General features: G+C 36.7%; 1 protein-coding gene across 2 annotated transcripts in view; it reads right to left on the bottom strand.

Annotated features, from left to right (window-relative positions):
- Positions 1-19,546, bottom strand: part of LOC150095393 (suppressor of tumorigenicity 7 protein homolog) — a 458,155-nt gene extending 438,609 nt beyond the window's left edge. For both annotated transcript variants that reach the window (XM_090410726.1, XM_090410727.1), the window contains exon 1: positions 19,406-19,546. In XM_090410726.1, the coding sequence (XP_090266852.1) occupies positions 19,406-19,532 (127 nt within the window). In that variant the 5' untranslated portion in view covers positions 19,533-19,546. The remainder of the gene's footprint in view (positions 1-19,405) is intronic.
- Between the last annotated feature and the right edge of the window lie 360 nt (positions 19,547-19,906).

The following is a 19,906-nucleotide window of genomic DNA, read 5'->3' as shown; positions in this document are numbered from 1 at the left end:
AGAATTTAAGAAGAATTTAAGAGAAGACTGTATTTTACATTGGAAAGGAGCAAGTGACCAACCAAAAAACGGTGTTGGTTTATCATGAGTAAAGAAGTAAATGAGAAAAATGAATCTCACTCATCCATGTATATGCACCACAACAAAGAAATGGAGAAAAGACAATGAAGGAACTGGAAGTTTTTTTCGCTTGACTATGCTACCAATTATATATTTGGTTTAATCCTTTATCTAAGTGTAAGAAAACAGTTTGAGCCTGAAGTATTTTCAGGACAGGAGTAACTCATGGCAAAGGTGGTATAAGTTATCATCACTTGCCTTAGTATCCCATAATGCAAAGCACATATCCTTGTGGACATGTATAATGCTATGCATTATGGTAAAGGTCACTACCCAGACCAGTTTCGACCTTTATTAAGGTCGAAAAAAAAAAAAAAATTGAGAAAAAAAATCTCATCAGTGGGAGCCAGTTCCAGAGGTGGTGACACTAAGGTGGAAGTAATGAAGAAGACATATTTCCATATGCCAGTTGCCAAAAGGTGTCACACCTTATTATTAAAATCCTCTAGATTAGAGATGAGTTGATGGAAATTTTTTTAACTTGGCTATGTTACCAATTATATATTTGGTTTAATCCTTTATCCAAATATATAATTGGTAGCTTTGCATTATGGGATACTAAGGCAAGTGATGAGAACTTATACCACCTTTACCACGAGTTGCCCCTGTCCTGATAATACTTCAGGCGCAAACTGTGTTTGCTTACACTTGGATAAAGGATTAAACCAAATATATAATTGGTAGCATAGCCAAGTGAAAAAACTTCCATCAACTCATCTCTAATCCAGAGAATTTTAATAATAAAGTGTGACACCTTTTGGCAATTGGTATATGGAAATATGACTTCTCCATTACTTCCACCTTAGTATCACCACCACTGGGTCTGGCTTCTACTGATGAGCTCTCAATAAAGGTCGAAACCGGTCTGGGTAGTAACCTTTCCCTTAATGCACAGCATTATACATGTCCACAAGGATATGTGCTATAAATATGGTTCAATAGAAAGCACAGGAATGATGGTTGCCAGTTCAGGAAAGAGCAATGACCATTGAGGTAGCTGTAAAATAAACAAAGAACCAAAACACTGCACCTGTGAGATAGAGGTTGAAGTGAATCTGTAAGAGAGGGATCGTCTATGAGTTAAATTGCTCTCTTCTAGACAGTGTCAAGAATTTTTAGAGAAGCTTTAGGTAGTGAACCCCAAAAGTGAACTATTATAAGCACAGCCGGATTTGGGATTTGCATATAGTTAAAGAGTTGATTGGAGGTAAAACAGCATCTTGAACGAAAGGAAAGTGAATGCCTAAATTAAAAATGCCAAGAAATTATATCCTTCTTTAATCCTTTATCCAACAATAAGCAAACAAAGTTTGCATGTGAAATTTCTTCACAACTAGGTGAGCTAAGGACTTCACATTAACTGCCTTAGTATCCCATAATGCAATGGAATACTTAGCATGTCCTTTTGGGTGTGTATAATGCTATGCATTATGGAAAGGACCACTGCCCAAGGTGGTTTCAACCTTCATCCAAGTGTAAGTTTGCAAATAATGCCAAGAAATTCTTGTTTAATCCTTTATTCAAATGTAGCAAACAAAGTCTGCATGTGAAGTTTCTTCATGACTAGCCAACTTTCATGTAGAGGCTAATGACTTAACATTAACTGCTGTAGTTTCCCCTAATGCAAAGCACACACCCTTGGGTCTGAATAATTCTATGCATTATGGAAAGGCCACTACCAAGACTGGTTTTGACCTTTATTGATATACAAGTCACCTAGTCACAAAAAAACTTCTGCAAACTTGTTTGGATAAAGGATTAAACAAGAATTAATTTCTTGGAATTTTAGCTCTAGCATCTAGCTCTAAACCTTAGTATCTCTTCTCAGTCTGGCTTCTACTGATGAGATCTCAATGAAGGCCGAAACTGGTCTGGGTAGTGGTCCTTCGCATATAGATATGGGCTTTGCATTATGAAATACTAAGCCAATTAATGTGAAGTCATTCGCCTCTATATAAAAGTTGCTTAATTACAAAAAAATTTCATGCTCAAATGTTGTCTGCTTATGCTTGGATAAAGAATTAAACAAGAATATAATTTGAAAAGTTTTTTACCTTGGGTATAATATATGTTAAAGATACCAAGTAATTTTATAACCTTGGTTTTAATCCTTTTTCCCAAGCAAGCAAACAGACAAGTAAGTCAAGTTTTCACGGACTTACTTGTCTGTTTGCAAACAGACAAGTAAGGTCTGGTTCAGTCTGGTTTCAGTAAGGTCTGTTCAGTTTGGTGCAAACTTGACTTACTTGTCTGTTTGCTTACTTGGGAAAAAGGATTAAAACCAAGGTTATAAAATTACTTGGCATCTTTAACAAGAATATAATTTCTTGGCATTTTAATTTAAAACCATGTGAAAAAACTCTTTACAAAAATGCCTAGTTTTTTGGATGCTGAAAAAGCTATTGATGCGATGTTGTAACATTCAAAGTTATATTCATATCCACGTCGTCGGCTGCATTTGTAAAATTTTGTCTTTACTTTATTTTTACCTTAATTATTGTATATATATATATATATATATATATATATATGCTACATTGAGTTAATACTTTCTCCATTTTTTTTTTACTTCGCCTAAGCCGAATTTATGTTCCACCCTTTCTTCCTTGCCTTTATCCTTATCGTGAATATGACCAGCTTTAATTTTAACTGCCGCCAGGCATACATGTGCAACTTTTATGCTCTTCAGTTTGGCAAATTTACTTGTTTTTCGATTGTGCCAGCCAAACCAATTTTCCAAGAGTGAGGGATTGAAATGGCAATGCAAAGGCTCGTAACTATTTCTAATTATCGACTTCAACACCTAATCTAGTCATGGCAATTTCTCATCAGTACACAGGTTTGTAATTTTTTTCAAGATAGTACACTGGCAAGAATCAGATCAGTGTGTTGTTTAACAAGTCATTTATTTTAACAAAAATAATGTAGGTACATGTTAGACAAGTAATTAGTTATGGCTATCCTTCCTAGCTTACCTAAATTCTGATTATCACACACTAGTACACATTACAGTAGTATAGACTATTCTATTATACATCACAGCATTATACATAATTAAGACAAACACTTATCTCATACCATCACACAGTTGTACATATCTGTAGCACAAGAATATCAATATGTTACTGCTACTCACAGATCTTCCTTTACAAACAGTCCATTGTATTAAGGAAGGTTAGGACATCTCATACCATTGCCTTGATTAGGATGCTTCTTGTTCTCACTTTAACATTGCGGCAAATCCTTTCATCTTTATTGGCAGCTTGATTAGAATAATGGGTGATATCTTTCCTTTCCTCTGCATTCAACGACTAGATGATTTTCTTTCGAATGAATTCCTGGAGAGACTAGGACCTCACTTTCGAAACCTTTCCATCAATTTCCAGCCACAGGAGCTGAAGGTCGTGGAGAACCATGGCAATTTCAGAAATGCTCGAAACACTCGGGAACCAAGGAAATTACCGGGGGGGGGCTACAGTGAACCTCGGTGAATCCTTGTGAATGAGTGAACACCCTTTCCTGCTCACCCAGTCTCTTAAATATCCTCTCCATTTTTTTTCTATTCCACTACAAATTTCGCGCCTATACTCAGGCGTGCTGACGTCACTTTCGCACCCTTTTTTCGGGGTCTTTGTTCTCAATGTTTTTTCAACTTTCCCAAGTCTTTGCAACTTTTTCCCTCAGGGCGATTCTTTTGTTCTCTACTAGTCTGGGCCACTTGTCTGTTGACTTATTTCAAAGAATAATCCTTCTCCTTTGTTTCGAAAATATTACTTTTATAGATAACATGAAATCATATGTATTATACAATACAACTGATTTTTTCATTTATATCTTACAGCACTTAAAATTATAATTTCTGTAATATTCTGATTTGAGACCCTTGCAAAATCAAGCTCAGTAAGTTATGGAATAACTTGTCATATGAGATTTTACAATGTGTCTGTGCCAAGAAAGACTGGAGGTGAATGTTAATCTGATCATTTGTGTGTTACTGAGAGTAAGAAATGTGAGCTGAGCTTTCTTTTGAAGGAAAGAGACAAGACTGATTTTTGTGATCTTGAACGTGACTAGATTGTCCTAGATACCAGATAATGTTAATGAGGAATGGGTAAAATTTCAACATGGTAGGAATAGCAGAAAAGATTTGTGAAGGAACAAGTGGAAGAAGAAAAGAAATTAACTTGTGGAATGAGAGAGTTAAAGATGCAGTCTTTATATATATATATATATATATATATATATCTTAGATAAACTATTATAAGTTTATCTAAGATAAACTTATTAGATAATACAGTGAGATAATAAAGCTTTTCAGAAGTTTATGAAAAATACATGATGAGAAAATTGTTCATAATCAGGTAGAGAGCCATACAAAAAAAATAAACTAATAATAATAATAATATAACTAAAGAAGAAAAGATAAAAAGGTGGATTGACTTCACACATAAGTTGAAAGAAGATATAAATGGCGACAAGAAAATGTTATATAACATAATGAAGAAATGAGGAACTAGATTTTTTAATAAATGGGGATGGAAATCTTGCGTTTAAAGGAAGAGAGATTATGATGAGGCAACATTTTTCATTTATTTCATTATGGCTTTCAAAAAGGAAAGCCATAATTAAATAAACTGAAATGAATACACTGATGAGAGAGATATGGAAATAAACTTGACAGAAGTGAAGCATTAAGAAAGATAAAAAATAGAAAATAACTTGGGATACATGATTTAGCTGCAGAAATGATCATATATCTTTTGGTAGTATAATAATTTAGTTTAATCCTTTATCCAAGTGTGAGCTAACAAAGTTTGTGCCTGAAAGTATCTTCAGGACTGGAGTAAGGTGGTACAACAGCAGGCAACTTGTTGCAAAGGTGGAGCAAGCTAACATCACTCCTATCTCAGTATCTCCCATAATGCAAAACACATCTCCTTGCGGATATGTATAATGTTATACATTAAGGGAAGGGCCACTACCCAGACTAGTTTCGACTTTTACTGAGGTCTCTTCAGTGGGAGCCAGGCCCAAGTGGAGATACCAGGCAGAAGCATTAGCAAGGTCATCTCTACCTATAGGAGTTGCCATACGGTGTGCCACCTTTTTTTTTTATTAAATTACTCTGGATTTAGAGAAAGATGCTGAAAGTTTATTTTTCACTTGGTTAGACTATAATAATTTAGTTTAATCCTTTATCCAAGTGTAAGCAAACAAAATTTGTACCTGAAAGTATCTTCAGGACTAGGGTAAGGTGGTACAACACCAGGGCAACTCATTGCAAAGGTGGAGCAAGCTAACATCACTCCTATCTCAGTATCTCCCATAATGCAAAACATCTCCTTGCGGATATGTATAATGTTATGCATTAAGGGAAGGGCCACTACCCAGACTAGTTTCGACCTTTATTGAGGTCTCTTCAGTGGGAGCCAGGCATCTGCAAGGAGATGTGTTTTGCATTATGGGAGATACTGAGATAGGAGTGATGTTAGCTTGCTCCACCTTTGCAACAAGTTGCCTGGTGTTGTACCACTTTACCCCAGTCCTGAAGATACTTTCAGATGCAAACTTTGTTTGCTCACACTTGGATCAAGGATTAAACTAAATTATTATAGTCTAACCAAGTGAAAAATAAACTTTCAACATCTTCTGGTAGTATAGGATTGAAATGGTTATGTTGACATCTTCAGACTGATCTGGAGAAAGAAGGTGATACCCAATAATTGGACACAGGAATTTTGAAGGAAGTGCAATAACTATGGAGGAATAACATTGTGTCACCGTGCAAAGATTCATGCAAGGATAATGGAAAAAAAAAAAAGGAAAAAAAGGAAATGAAGGTCTAAGAGAAGAGCAGTTTGGTTTTAGAAAAGGGCAATCAACTGTTGATTTGATTTTTTGGTGTAAAAGACTTTGGTGTAACTGATGGAAAGACATTTAGAAAAAGCCTATTTATGACATTTCTTGATTTGGAAAAAGCTTCTAATTGGGCTCAACAGAAAAATATCTGGGAAAGTTTGGAAAAGATACAAATAGAAAAAGAAGAAATAGTCATAATAAGGAATATGTATGTTAAGTCAAAGAACTATGTGAAGATTAAATTTGGTACTTCAGAGTGTAATTAAAAATGGACTGTACCAAAGAAGTATATTATCTCGATCGCTGTTTATTGTTGTGATAAATAGTCCTACATAAATAAATAGTCCATATAATTAACCATACAGGACTACATAAATAGTCCTATATGGTTAATGAACAGAAAGAGAAGTGTTTGCTGACGTGATTTGAGAAGACTCATCAAGGGAGGCCACATACTACATGCACAAGATATTATACTTTTTGAATCCATTCATACTGTCTGCACACACAACATCCAAAAGGTACTCCATATCAATTATACACCACTCTATGAGAGAAAAATCTGCCTTCACTCCCTTCTTTACGGTATTCATTCTCAGCTTCCAAGAATGCCCTCTTGTCCTTCCCCCCCTTCATAAAATGAAAAATTTCATCAACTAAAATCCTGTATGACTCTTTCAGAAGTTTGTAAGTCTCAATCATATCACCCCCCTCTTTCTCCTGTTTGCTAGTGTCTGCAGTCTACAAATTCTCAATCCACCTTCATAATCAGTATTCCACAATCCTAACATTTTAAACACTGTTTTGTACTCTCTCCACAGTATCTGAATCAGCACGAAAACAAAGAGACCAGACAATGAACAATAGTCCAAGTGAGATCTTATGGAGGCCTTGTAAAGAGGCAAAATGACATCCTTATCTTTACATGTCAAAGTTCATTTCAGCATTGCAATTATCTGTTGAGATTTATTTGCAATCTTTGCTACATGGCCCTGAACTTCGACTTTCTATCTACTAACACTCCAAGATCCCTAGCCTCATCAGTTTCTTCTAGCATAATCCCACCAATATAATACAAAATTAGATATCTAATCACACCAAAGTGCATGACTTTACATTTATTAACATTGAAATGACAGCCACTTTTGCACACCTACAATTCTTTGTGTGAAAACTTTTCACACAAAGTATCTTCATGTATCTAAATCTTAAGTATCATAACTGTCCCGGTATTGGATAATGCACAACACACTTCCCTTGGGATATTTATATTACAATGCATTATTATGAGAAGGATACTAGTAATCCTGACTAGTTTCAACTTTTACTGAAGTCTCCTGAATGGTAGCCTGACCTGTGGAATCTACCACATACAACTGACAAAATAATATTACACGATATTATTACAATACTCAAGATGAGAGATCATTGTTGTACAGTTGACAAGAAATTATTTTTCATGTGTGTTATGAGTTAGCATGTTTTATGGTTATGAGATAGCATATAAACTTATGACCAGCTTACTGTATATTATTATTATTATTATTATGTGACACCTCCAGAGAGTCTAAAGACTCATTGAAGGAGTGTGTGCCAACAGCATCGAAAGATTGATCCTTCCAACTACTAACCATTCTCAAACTTGCTTAACTTTATGCATGAGCCATTAGTAGCAGAGGCTCTACCAATCGACCAACCTATGCTGGAAAAGCTGACTTCACATTAAAGTGTCCCTGTATCCCATAATTCACAGCACACTTTTTTGATGTGTGTGTGTGTGTGTGTGTGCGTGCATTGCCAATTTCTCTTACTGATTTAGCTGTCAGTACTTCCATAGGTCTAGCTTCTGCTGATAAAGCCTCAATAAAGATCCAAATCTGTCCGGATTAATGTTTCCATGGTAAGTGCAGTGTGCCATGTAATGAGGCGTGTTTATAGCTGGTATAAATTGGAGGATCATGTTTCCAAGTCAGTGCAACTGTGTCCGGGTGAAATGGCTACAAAAAGGAAACTGACGGAGTTTGAAAGAGGCATTGTGATAGGATGCCATGTTACAGGCATATCCATTCAGCAAACTGTTAACAAACTGGTCCATCCCAGGTCAACAATCAGTGATACCACACTGAGATGGAGGTGCAGGGAGTCAACTGCAAGTGCTACTACTCACAGTGGACAACCCACCACACTCACCTAATGTGACCAAAGGGTGCTACGAAGGATAATATATAAAAACCACCATTCATTCGATGACACGTTGAATGTGGAGTTCCATGCATCACATGGAACATGAATGAATCTGCACAAAAATATTCAGAAATAAGGTACACAACACAGGTTTCCATGGTAGGACCGCAACATGCAAGCCCCACATTACCTGAAATAACATGTAACATCATTCAGTGATGCAAAGAGCACGTACAGTGGGATATGTAAGTGTTATATCTTATACAATCAATGTTCCTATACTAGTTAACAATTATTCTTTTCAATATATTTCATTTATACCTAGATGCAAGCACTATTTTCTCATTAAGGTTTCTACTTGTTAAACTGTGATCAAGTAAATTTTCTTATGAAGTTTACAAGGATCACAAATTTAAGAAAGGTTACCTCCCTCCTTAAAAATTTTCATAAAATTTCTCTTGCATCCGGGGTTCCAATTTTGTCAAAGATCTCCTACTCCTTATCCACTCCTCATGCTGTGAATTCCCCAGATTATAGAAGTAAAGTGTGCCCTTGTTTTTGACAGCATTGTCATTTAGCTTTCTATCGGTGTAATTCATCCCATTGGATTCCTTCCTGTCAACTGACAAACTTTGTATTCTTTCTCTCCTCATTCCTTCAGGAACCTGCTGCTTGTTGAAAAAACACCTGGTAAATTGTAAGCACTGAATTCTGCTATGTGCTTTATCCTGACTGCGTTTTTTCTTTTTAAGTTTCCTTCTCCTATTTGCCCTACTTATGCCTTCTTTCACACCTCGGTTAGCTGTCCGAGATGCATCCAGGTTAAGATCCTTTCGTTAGAACTCCATTCATCAGAGGTATGTTTACTCAGGGGATAAACTCTCTTCCTGTGGTCTACCCTACCATTTTGTCGGGACCTAAGGTTATACCTAGTTTGTTCTGGTTCTGTCCTGTCTTGATTCTGGTTCTCATAGTTTCTTTCCCCCACCCTGGTTGACATTCGTTCAGTTGGTATACTTGCCCCAATGCACTCTCCAAACCGAGTGTACCTGAAGAACTCTGTCTGAGACTGGATTCTCCTGCTCTCCTTGACATCTAACATTATTCTTCTTACTTGCAAGGGCATTTATGTTAGGGTTTCCTCCTTGACGAAGATTGTTGTCCCCCTCTGTAGCTCTTCTCCCTCTGCACACATTCTCCATCGAATCTCCTTGGCATACCAACCTATTAGATCTTGTCTTGCATAATTTCAACCTATTAGAGTGGACCACCCAGGATTTTTCTTGTTTAGATCTCCCCCTTATTTTAAATGTCACCGGGGATAACTTTTCTTGAATCTCATATGATCTGACCGCCTTCTTCCCAAACTCCCCCCACTTTCTTATTAATGGAGTTTTGTTCTAGCAAGACTAGATCGCCACGATTCAGATTCTCGTGTTTTCTCATTTTATTGGCATAATTCCTTGCCTGTTGTGAGCTAGCTTCACTGGATTTGGTTACCATCTCATATGCAATTTTATTATTGGAGATCAGACTATTGAGATAGTCGTCGATATCTGGAAATCCTGAATTTACATAGGAGTTCCTTTCCCATCAGAGAAGCGGCAGGGGCTTCTCTGATGGCGGTACGTAGAGCGGTTCTGCACGCGAATAATGTGTGAGGTAAGAAAGTATCCCAATTCGAGATCTGGTTATCAGATAATTTTGAAGTTTTAAGGTCCTGTTTAATCTTTCACACATTCCATTTCCTTGAGGATGATAAGGTGTGGTGAACAGTTTTTTTATTTTCAACAACTTACACAGCTGCAACATGACTACAGCTGTGAAGTTGGAACCTTGGTCGGAGAGAAGTGTCAGTGGTGACCTGTATCTAGAAACAACTAACTTGAAAAATTTACCACTGTTCAGGCAGATTGGTCCTTAATTGCTGCAGCCTCTGGATATCATGAAAACATGTCTATGACCACTAGTATGTATCTATTTCCTTTCTTGGTGATAGGCAATGGGCCCACAATATCCATGGCTATAGACTGAAAAGGACATGTGGGGCTTGGGAAGGACTGGAAGGGGGGGGGGGCCTTACCCACAATGCTGGACTTTTTTTTGACATAGGTGACAAGAGGTTACATATGACTCTACATCTCCCTTCATTCTTTTCCATATATAATGATCACGCATTCTATTCCAGGTTCTATACACCCCTTGGTGACCTGCCAAGTCAGAGTCATGAAAGGTGTATAGCACCCATGGAATCATGACCTCTGGAACTATGATTTTGTCCTTCCATCTCCCTGTATTGCTTTGTGTGGACAATAAGAGCACATCTGGATCAATGTACAAGGTTTGATGGAAAGAATACTTATCAGGGGACCTTTCTCCTCTCAAAACTCTCATAAACCTTCCCCCACACTGGATCCCTCCTTTACTCCTCGATTATGCGAGACTTCTCCCAGACTTGATGTTCAAGGGGGGGGGGGTGATCTCCTTCTTGCCTAACTCCCCTTTTTTGAATATAGAGGAGATTATTTCCTCATTATAGCTGGTATCATCACGTGTAACATCCAGAGATCTGGATAGATAGTTAGCGACCACGTTTGCTGAACCTGGTATGTATTTTATTTCCAAGTTAAATTCCTGCATTTCTAGTGCCCATCTAATGATTCTCTGATTTTTATCATTCATTGAGGATATAAATGACAGAGGTTTGTGGGGTCAGAATGCAACACAAGCTGTTGTCCCAACACCATGTACCTAAACTTCCTCAGAGCATAAATAATAGCAAGCGCCTCCTTTTCAATTACAGAGTAATTTAGCTCAGAGGAGGAAAGCTTCCTGCTGAATAAAGCGATTGGCTTAAACCCCCCCTGCTTCTTCCTGCTCCACAACAGAGGCAATTGTGTCGTTGGATGCATCAGCTGAGAGGTAAAACACTTGACCCAGCTTGGGGTAAGATACGACAGGTGACTTAGTTAAAGCTAGATTTAGAAGTTGGTGTGCAATCTGTTGTTCCTGTCCCCACTCGAATCGCTTTCCCTACTTTGTGAGCCTGACTGTAGGCTCCATTAATTTGGAGCATTCGAGAATGAACTTCCTGTAGAAGTTGATCATTCCCAAATAACTTGTCTTATAGAGGTGGAGTTCTTGCCTTTAGTATGGCAGTCACATTTTCTTTTGTGGGTGTTATTCCATGTTCATTGACAATATGGCCTAGATATTCACCCTCCCTGAGAAAAAATTGGCATTTGGAGCACTTCAGGGATAGCTGAGCCCTGTGAAGTCTTTCCATGACTCCCATTAGTAATCTCTTGTGCTCCCGGATGCAGGACGAGTAAACCAGAAGATCGTCCTGGAAGCAGATAACCCCTTCTCCCAACATGTCAGATAACACAGAGTTCATCACACTCTGAAAACTCATGGCTGAGTTCCTGGCCCCCTGACGAAGTCGACATAGTTGATACTTTTACCATCTCATGGTGAAGGCAAAGTATTTTCGATCCTCCTCCCTCAAAGGAATCTGGAAGTAGCCAGAGTTCAGATCTAGTTTGGAGAAGTACTTAGCTCTCCCCCCCCCCAGGCCAATCAACAGGTCCTCAATCTTACACACAGGAAAATCTATGGGTTTTGTAACTTTATTGATTTCTCTCAGGTCCAGTACAAATCTCAATCCACCATTAGGCTTCTCGACTAAGATAAATGGACTGTTCCATCTGGAATGAGATTTCTCAATAATTCCAGCTTTCTCTTATTCCAGAAGCAACTTCTTGAGTTTGTCCATATGCTTGAGTGGGATCTGGTATTGTTTCACATATATAGGTATATCGGAAGTGATCTTGACAGTATGTTGGACCTTATTGGTACAAGAAAGCGTGCTGATTTCCTCTGTGAATACCCTTGGATAATTGTGGAATACCGAGTTAAAGAACTCCATTATGTGAACCCTTTCCTGCTCTGATCTTAGATGCTTAAGGGCATCCTGAGTTAGCCTTTTGCTCCACATGCTGGATTCCCACCCCCATCCTTCAATTTGATTTCCATAACCTCACCTTTACCCTCATTATCTTGCGTCCTGAACTGTGGCCTGTACCTTTTTCCACATAGAGATAGTGTTCCACTAGCAAAGTCACACATAAATTTTTTTTTTTCTAAAAAGTCAATACCCAGTATGACTTGATTGCTAGTGTCAGCAGTTTCGGGTAAAACCAGCATCTCATGCGTGACACTGACAGGGAAACAAGGTATGGAGATCCTCACCCTCACTCTCAAAGTTGAGGAGAGTTTGATTCTCGCAATTCCCATGATCTTAATGGGATTGCTTAGGTCAGTGAAGCTATCAAGGGCTGTATCCCGAAACGCTTCAACGAATTTCAGTGGGATCACCGATATGTGGGCCCCGGTGTCAAGCAAGAGGTCACATGGTACCTCTTCAATCACACCTTCTACCAAAGGCAGGGGTAATCTTCCTTCCACTTCTGCTACTGAAACAGTCTGCATTTTCACCTCCTTCCCTTTTGTTGGATTATCTCCCTCGGTTAAATCACCACCGATTTCAGTTAGACCCTTCTCATTCTCACCTGACACAGAAAGACTCAAGTCTTCTAATTCAACTGTTTCTGAAATAAGACCCCCTTTTTCAGCATTACACTGCTGTAATCTCCTTACCTCTGTCTCCCCTTTTATCATGCTTTGATGTTGCACAACTGATTTTGAGGGACCGGAATTCTCCTTGAAACTAATCAGGTGCTCAAAACTTTTGTGGGGGTTTTCATGCATCCCCAACCCCTCTCGTAATTGTTTCCTCAGAGAGGAAGCTTGCGCCATTTCCTCTAAAATTCTTTCTCTCTTTCTGGTCAGGTCAAAGCACGCATCCAGGTTCTGGGCCCCTTTCTTGAATATCACCTCTCTTAGTCGGTCACATAATCCAATTCTGAATTGTTGGAAGCCTAACCACTTCATGTGGGCCTCCTCTTCAGGGAATGAGAGTCTCATGGATTGTGATATATGCAATATTCTGTTTTGAAAATCAGATACATTTTCTCCCCTCGCTTGCATGCAACCATACAATTCCCTTAACACTTGGGAGCTCCCCTTTTTCCTATTAAATTCCGAGATCAATATTTGTTTAAATTGCTGATAATCTAGGGCTTCCCTCAGCATAGGAGAGAGATCTAGGAAAGCTTTGGCTTTTCCAATCAGCTGACTATGGAGCACGACTAACAACTGAAAGTCGGTCTGTCCTCCAACCTTTCTAAGTTCTTCTATGTAACAAAAAAAACTAATGACGTCATCGGAATCTTCACCTGAAAACTGAGGGAACACTTGTTGGGGGTTAATATACCGAAAAAATTCACTATCATTCATGCCTAAACTACTAGACGGATCCGTCATACTTGCATCCAGTTTACAGTAAAATATACAAAAATTTTCCAACAATACACAAAATATAACTTTTGCCTTTCAGTTGTCTGATCGGTATCCAAAACCAACTTGCTGTGAATAGCTTTAAGTTTAATTAGCTAAACCATCCTGCTGGCTGCACCATTGTTATATCTTATACAATCAATGTTCTTATTCTTAACAATTATTAACAATTATTCTTTTCAATATATTTATTTAATTTATACAAGCACTATTTTCTCATTAAGGTTTCTACTTGTTAAATTGTGATCAAGTAAATTTTCTTATGAAGTTTACAAGGATCACAAATTTAACAGAAGCTTAGAAAGCAGTGTTATGAAGCGACAAATCATATTATGCTCTTTATCAAGCAGATGGATGGATGGATCGATGCAGTTGTAGCAGATGCCCAATGAACATCCCTTACTAGAGTATACATAACCCCAACTATGAAATTCCGAGGTAACAGTATGAGAGTACAGTCCTGTTTTTCATGGTTCAGCCTTGGACCTCTGTTTGTGGTACTATAAACAGTAGCGCTTCTATGGAAGTGACCACTGTCTCTTTCAGCAAGACAATGCACTATGTCATAAGGCTGCTGAAACTACATAGTTTATGGACATGAACTTCACTACACATGACAGGCATCCACAGAGCCTGATCTCAACTATACTGAACATTTGTGTGATGAACTGGAGCACTGGGTGAGGTCAAGGGACATCTGTCAAACAACAGTCCAGGACCTCATTACATGCCTACAGGAAGAATGATCCAAAATTCCCATCGATCGTTATCCTATACCCCACAGGATTACTGCAATCACTGCAGTAAAAAGAAGTCCCACACACTATAAAGGCGGATGCCATGGCTGTTTGTTCCTCACACTATGGCATCCGTTGACTTCTTTCCAAACAGTGTATATTTGGATACATAACCCAAAAGTGGTGAACTGGCAGAAGTCAACTACCTCTATATACAACCTATCAGGAAGATACATCACATGCGAACTTTATTTGCTCACTCTTAGGAAAAAAATTAGAAGACTGTTTTCTTATCACTTTTTGACCCAGTTGTTAATATGAATAACAAACAAATATATCTGACCTATAAGATATGCAAAAACAAAACACTACAGCAAATAGATTCTTTGTCAAGTGTAAAGAGCTTCAAACTTTATTTAAAGGTATTTTATGGAATTCTGCTGAATATGTTTTAACACTGTTAGATCATTTTTATCTGAATGATGCAAATAGTGTCAAATCTAATGACAATGAAATAACCCTGGCATAAACGTATCAAATACTGTTACAGCAAGACAACTTTTGATACTCAATTTATTACTTATAAAACTGAAAATCCTTCTTATGGAATACACACACACAACTCGTTTTTGAAATCATTTTCAGGAGGGGGAAAAAAGAAAAAAGGCATGCATAGTACAAATGAAAATAAAATGTTACTGAAGGAAGTGGTGAGGGTGTGCAGATGTCAAATGAATTTAAGTGCAATACATATGAGAACTACACTGAGTTTTCCTGCAATGTTCTCAGACTCCATGGATATGTATGTCAATGAATCCCAATCTAATAAATATAATTTCTATAAAAATATATAAATGTCTATAAATGAAAATTCACAGTATCTTCCAAAATCTGTGGATAAGTTAAATCACTGTAAAGAAAACACCAGTGTGAAATTCTGAGAGGGGAAAACAGCAATCTATGAACAACTGCTTAAAAAAAAAATAATAATAATAATAATAATAAAAAAAAAAAAAAAAATATATATATATATATATATATATATATATATATTTAAGAGCCTAATATTTTAAGCAGGTTCTCCATTCAGAATGCAACTAATGTTTTCAATGTTTCTGCCTATTTTTGTCTTTTTATTGATCATTTTCATACTGAAATCTAATGCCTTGGACCTCTGTTTATCTCCCTGGAATTGGTTTGTCTGGAGATAGAAAGCCGACCTGGGTTGGCCAAGTGGTTAACGTATCCACTCTCCAGCCATTTAGCAGTGGAACATCATCTGCATAAAGTAAAGAGCTGAGATTAGCATCTTCAATTTTGATATCCTGAAACAGTAGAACAATAACATAGTCAATGAGATTTATTTCCTGTGTCCTCCCTTCATATGAATTTGTGCACATTACAAGATGTTGTTAGTAATAATAACTAGTTGGTCTGGAACAAAAATCTAGCAAGTACTTAGCATTATTATTAGCTTCACACTTTTCAAATTTTCCCAGAACATTTCTATATGTTTCATAACCATTTCCTACTCTGCTGTTTAGATCTCCAACAAGGACCAACATCTCCTTTTTCACTGCACCAGCTGCCTTCTCTATTGCCTCAAAAATTTCCTCCATTTCTTCTTTATTAGAACCTTTTGTGGGACTATAAAGCACAAATTGGACTGTCCAATTGTCACCTTGTAGAGAAGTTTGGGACTGGACATCAGATCAAAAGCCTTAGTTTGTTTTCTCTTTCCTTAAAAGGCTACATGGAGGTCAACTCCCATTTATCAGCTTAGAACCTTAAGCATCCCTCAGAGATAAAGACAATGAAAATAGCTGGAAACATTGGTATCCTGAATAGAGAACTGATAGAAGAAGTAAAACATTTCAGCTATATAAGCACAACTTTTAGAGAAGATGGCAAATTAAATATACAAATAGACTGCAGAATTAGCAAAATTTGACTGTAGGATGTCAAATGAATAAATTTACATGGAATAAGAGAGAAATCAGTCAAATCACTAAACTAGCTATACAAAACAGTATTCAAATCAATTTTAATTTATGTAACTGAGAACTGGGTTAGAAATAAAGCACTTGATCAAGATTGGAGACCACAAATATGAGAGTTCTAAGAAAGATTTTTAGGGGACTGAACAATGGCATCAGTGGCAGCATCATATTAAAATGAGGATATTAGGAAAGAACCTAACATTGTCAGCATTCAGGAATATGTTAGAAGAGATAATCTCGGGTAGTATGGTCACTTACGCAGAATGGGAAAGAAAATATCAAAAACAAGTATTCTTTGCCAGGATGGAATGAAAAAGACCTAGGTGGATTGATACAGTAAAAAGTGCCTTAGAAGAGAGAAATATAACAGCTGATAATATTGAAGTCTTGACAGAAAGCAGACTAATTTGGAAAAAAACTACCAAGAGAAAGTAATGATGTAACTTTGTCGCATGGTACTATCATATAATCCTGTACACATTCTGGGGATACATGTAAAGAATTTGATATATATTAATACTGAATTTATTATTAATAATAATAATAATTTAATATATAGCTTGTATACTGCATCCTAATTAATGTCTCAACTCAAAGATAATAAAAAGTAATAATTATATTATTTGATACAATGTCCAACAACATATTTTCAATTTCATACAAATCTCTATTTACTGCTGACAAGCTAGCATCTAGTAGTTGCTATTGTGTAAGTGACAAATGATCATAATGCAAACTGGAAAAACATGCCAGATAAGACATCACATCAGCTACTGCATGTGCAGTTTATAAAAATGAGTCTGATACATCATTCAAAGAGCTGCCATACAACTAACAAAAACTAAGATGCTATGTGTAAAAAAAAAATCAGATTTGCCACATGTTATGAAGTTGGCAAATAAATAGGAATTAAAGAGATCAAAACATAAAACAGCATGTCATTTTTTTAGTCATTTTATATCAGGAAACATGCTGAAATGAAATAATGCAAGTGCACAGAAATGAAACTTTTAAAAACACTGATACTAGCACAATCTTTTAAAATCTGATTCTACATGCAGGAAGTGAAATATAAACACAGTAACTTTTGATAGCTATTTGTTGAAGTGATGATACACATTTGCAGTGGGTTCTTGCATAAATATATGAAACTTTATGGTTACTATCTTTGGATATAAATACATGCAGATCTATAAATCTGCATTTCTTTATATTCAAAGATATAATATAAATAGGAAACAAAAAGAATGCAAGGATGGAATTTCATCCCCCTACTGTGTGTAAGGATATGTTAGGCTCATAGTGCAACTGACTTGAATGATGAAATAGTTTACAAGAGCCATATGTACAAGGGATGACTGACATTTTTAAATCCTCATAAAGTAGGTCCAAGAACTGCTTTTAATATTTTCCTTAGCTATTATTTATTATTATTTCGTGACACCTCCAAGGAGTCCAAAGATTCATCGATTAATCCACAAAATTGCCACCACCAACATCATCTATACCAATGCCATCTACTGCCCACCATCACCACTAGTATTTTTTGTCTGTAAATTGCATGTGTTCTGAAGGCCAATTTGTCTGTATGCCAGATGAAAACCCCAAGTTTCCAGGGGAAAAAAACCCTACTTCCATATGAGATCGGTCAACTCACCTTGAATTGAAAAAACCATATTAAGATTCCTCCTTTCATGATGAGAATTGAACTTAGGACTTTTAAAATCAAAGGGCGCGACATACCGTCATTCTTCCAATTGCACTATGGGCACTTTTAAAGTGTTATTTTTTTGTTGGATAAAGAATATGGCTTAATTTTTATTTCTTGTGAACAGTGAGGGTGCAAAACTTCACTGCGTAAGAAAACCTTGTGGTGCTGAAGAAACTAATGAATCAAATGTTTCTGGCTGAGGTCAATGCATTTTGTTGCCAGAAATACCATAACAAGGTCCACATTGTTTAGGCAAGTGCACATACTGAAAGTGCTTATCACAAGCACATTAAACCCAGGATTACTAGAATGCAGTAATTATTTTCATTTAATCACAAAGTATTAGAAGGGTGACAGGTCTATTGGTATTCTGCTAGCCCTTTTATAAGACTTAGAAGGGTGACAGGTCTATAGTTCTATCACCCAAGTACTTATCTGGAATATTAAGAAAAGAGGAAGTAGATAAACTTAGTGCTTTTGACATGAACTGCCTAAGAAAAATCAATAGAACAAACTGGACAAAAAGAAAAATAAATGAAAAAGTCAGAGGAGAACTTAACTTTAAAGAAACGATAATTACAGCACTAAAAAAAAAAATGAGCCAACTAAACTGGTTTGGGCATGTTTCAAGAAAGAACCCAGAAAGACTACCAAACACATTATTAAATTGTAGAATAGAAAGACAGCCCAGCAAAGGAAGACCAAGAAAGAAATGGATAGCCAATATTAAAGAAAGCACCCACTTAAACTCCATAATAGTACATAAAAAGACAGCAGACAGAAAGAAATGGCAACAAATTCGTCTTTGAGGAACGAACTCAACCCGCCATTAGCAGAAGTGAAGAAGAATTTTTATCGTCTAACTCGAGTAATACATACAGAACTAATTTCGTTAATTTTACTTAGTTTGTGATTGAGCACTAGAGTGCAGTCTCAAAATCCTCAACAACACTTTTTAAAGGTTACCATTTGAAAACTGTCAAGTTTTACATACAGTATTTTAACTGTACTGCACACTAATATCAGTACTAACTTTCTTTCTCTCATGAATAATTGGAAATGGAAACCTGCGAATTACTAGATCACTAATAGAATTTTTGAAAATAGGTATAGCATGATAGCATATGCTTCAAACATAATGCAATCATGATATATGTATTTTGAAAAACAAAATTACAATTAATTATTAATAAACAAGAACCAGTTAAACAAATGAAGAATATAAAGACCACTCAAAAGCTAAAAATATAAACTTTACAATATTGACCCCATTTGACAGTTAGGGCATGTGAACAGGCATGACACTTCCAAAACACAAAACTAAACATATTTTACTTATTTTCGCAATTAATTTTGTAACTATAACTGGATCCTACCCATTGTAATATTTTCTGTGATCTTCAGAGGGCCACGAAGAAAATACACTAAAGAGAGTACCAGAAAAAGCCAGAATAACCACAAATAAGTCCACGACCAACTTATCCAACGTTTGATTGTGGACATGTAGTCACTGAAGACACCCGCCATAATGAAATTCCACCAAAGTTGCCCTCTAGTGTCATATGCATGGGGGGGGGGGGGGAACTTTGGAGCAAACGGCTGCTCGTAGATTTTTCTTTTATTTTAAATAGTTCAGGCAGCTAAGACAACAAAATAACAGCTAACTGTGTGTGTTCATCGGCAAGTGTGTATATTGAGCTGGAATAAAAACCCATTCTGAGACGGAAAATACTACCATATAAGGTAGCTTAAATCGTCTCTAGTTGAGAGCATACTAATAAAATCCTTCCACAACGAAGACTGAAATCGAACCCAGGTCTTTTCCAAACAAAATGTATGCGTCGATATAACTGTGATACAACGCTTATAAAGCAAGT

Source organism: Typopeltis vanoorti, chromosome 20, assembly GCF_054136105.1.
Source record: "Typopeltis vanoorti isolate ZY-2024b chromosome 20, IOZ_Tvanoo_1.0, whole genome shotgun sequence".
Classification (NCBI taxonomy): domain Eukaryota; kingdom Metazoa; phylum Arthropoda; class Arachnida; order Uropygi; family Thelyphonidae; genus Typopeltis; species Typopeltis vanoorti.
This window is presented reverse-complemented; position numbering and strand designations above follow the sequence as displayed.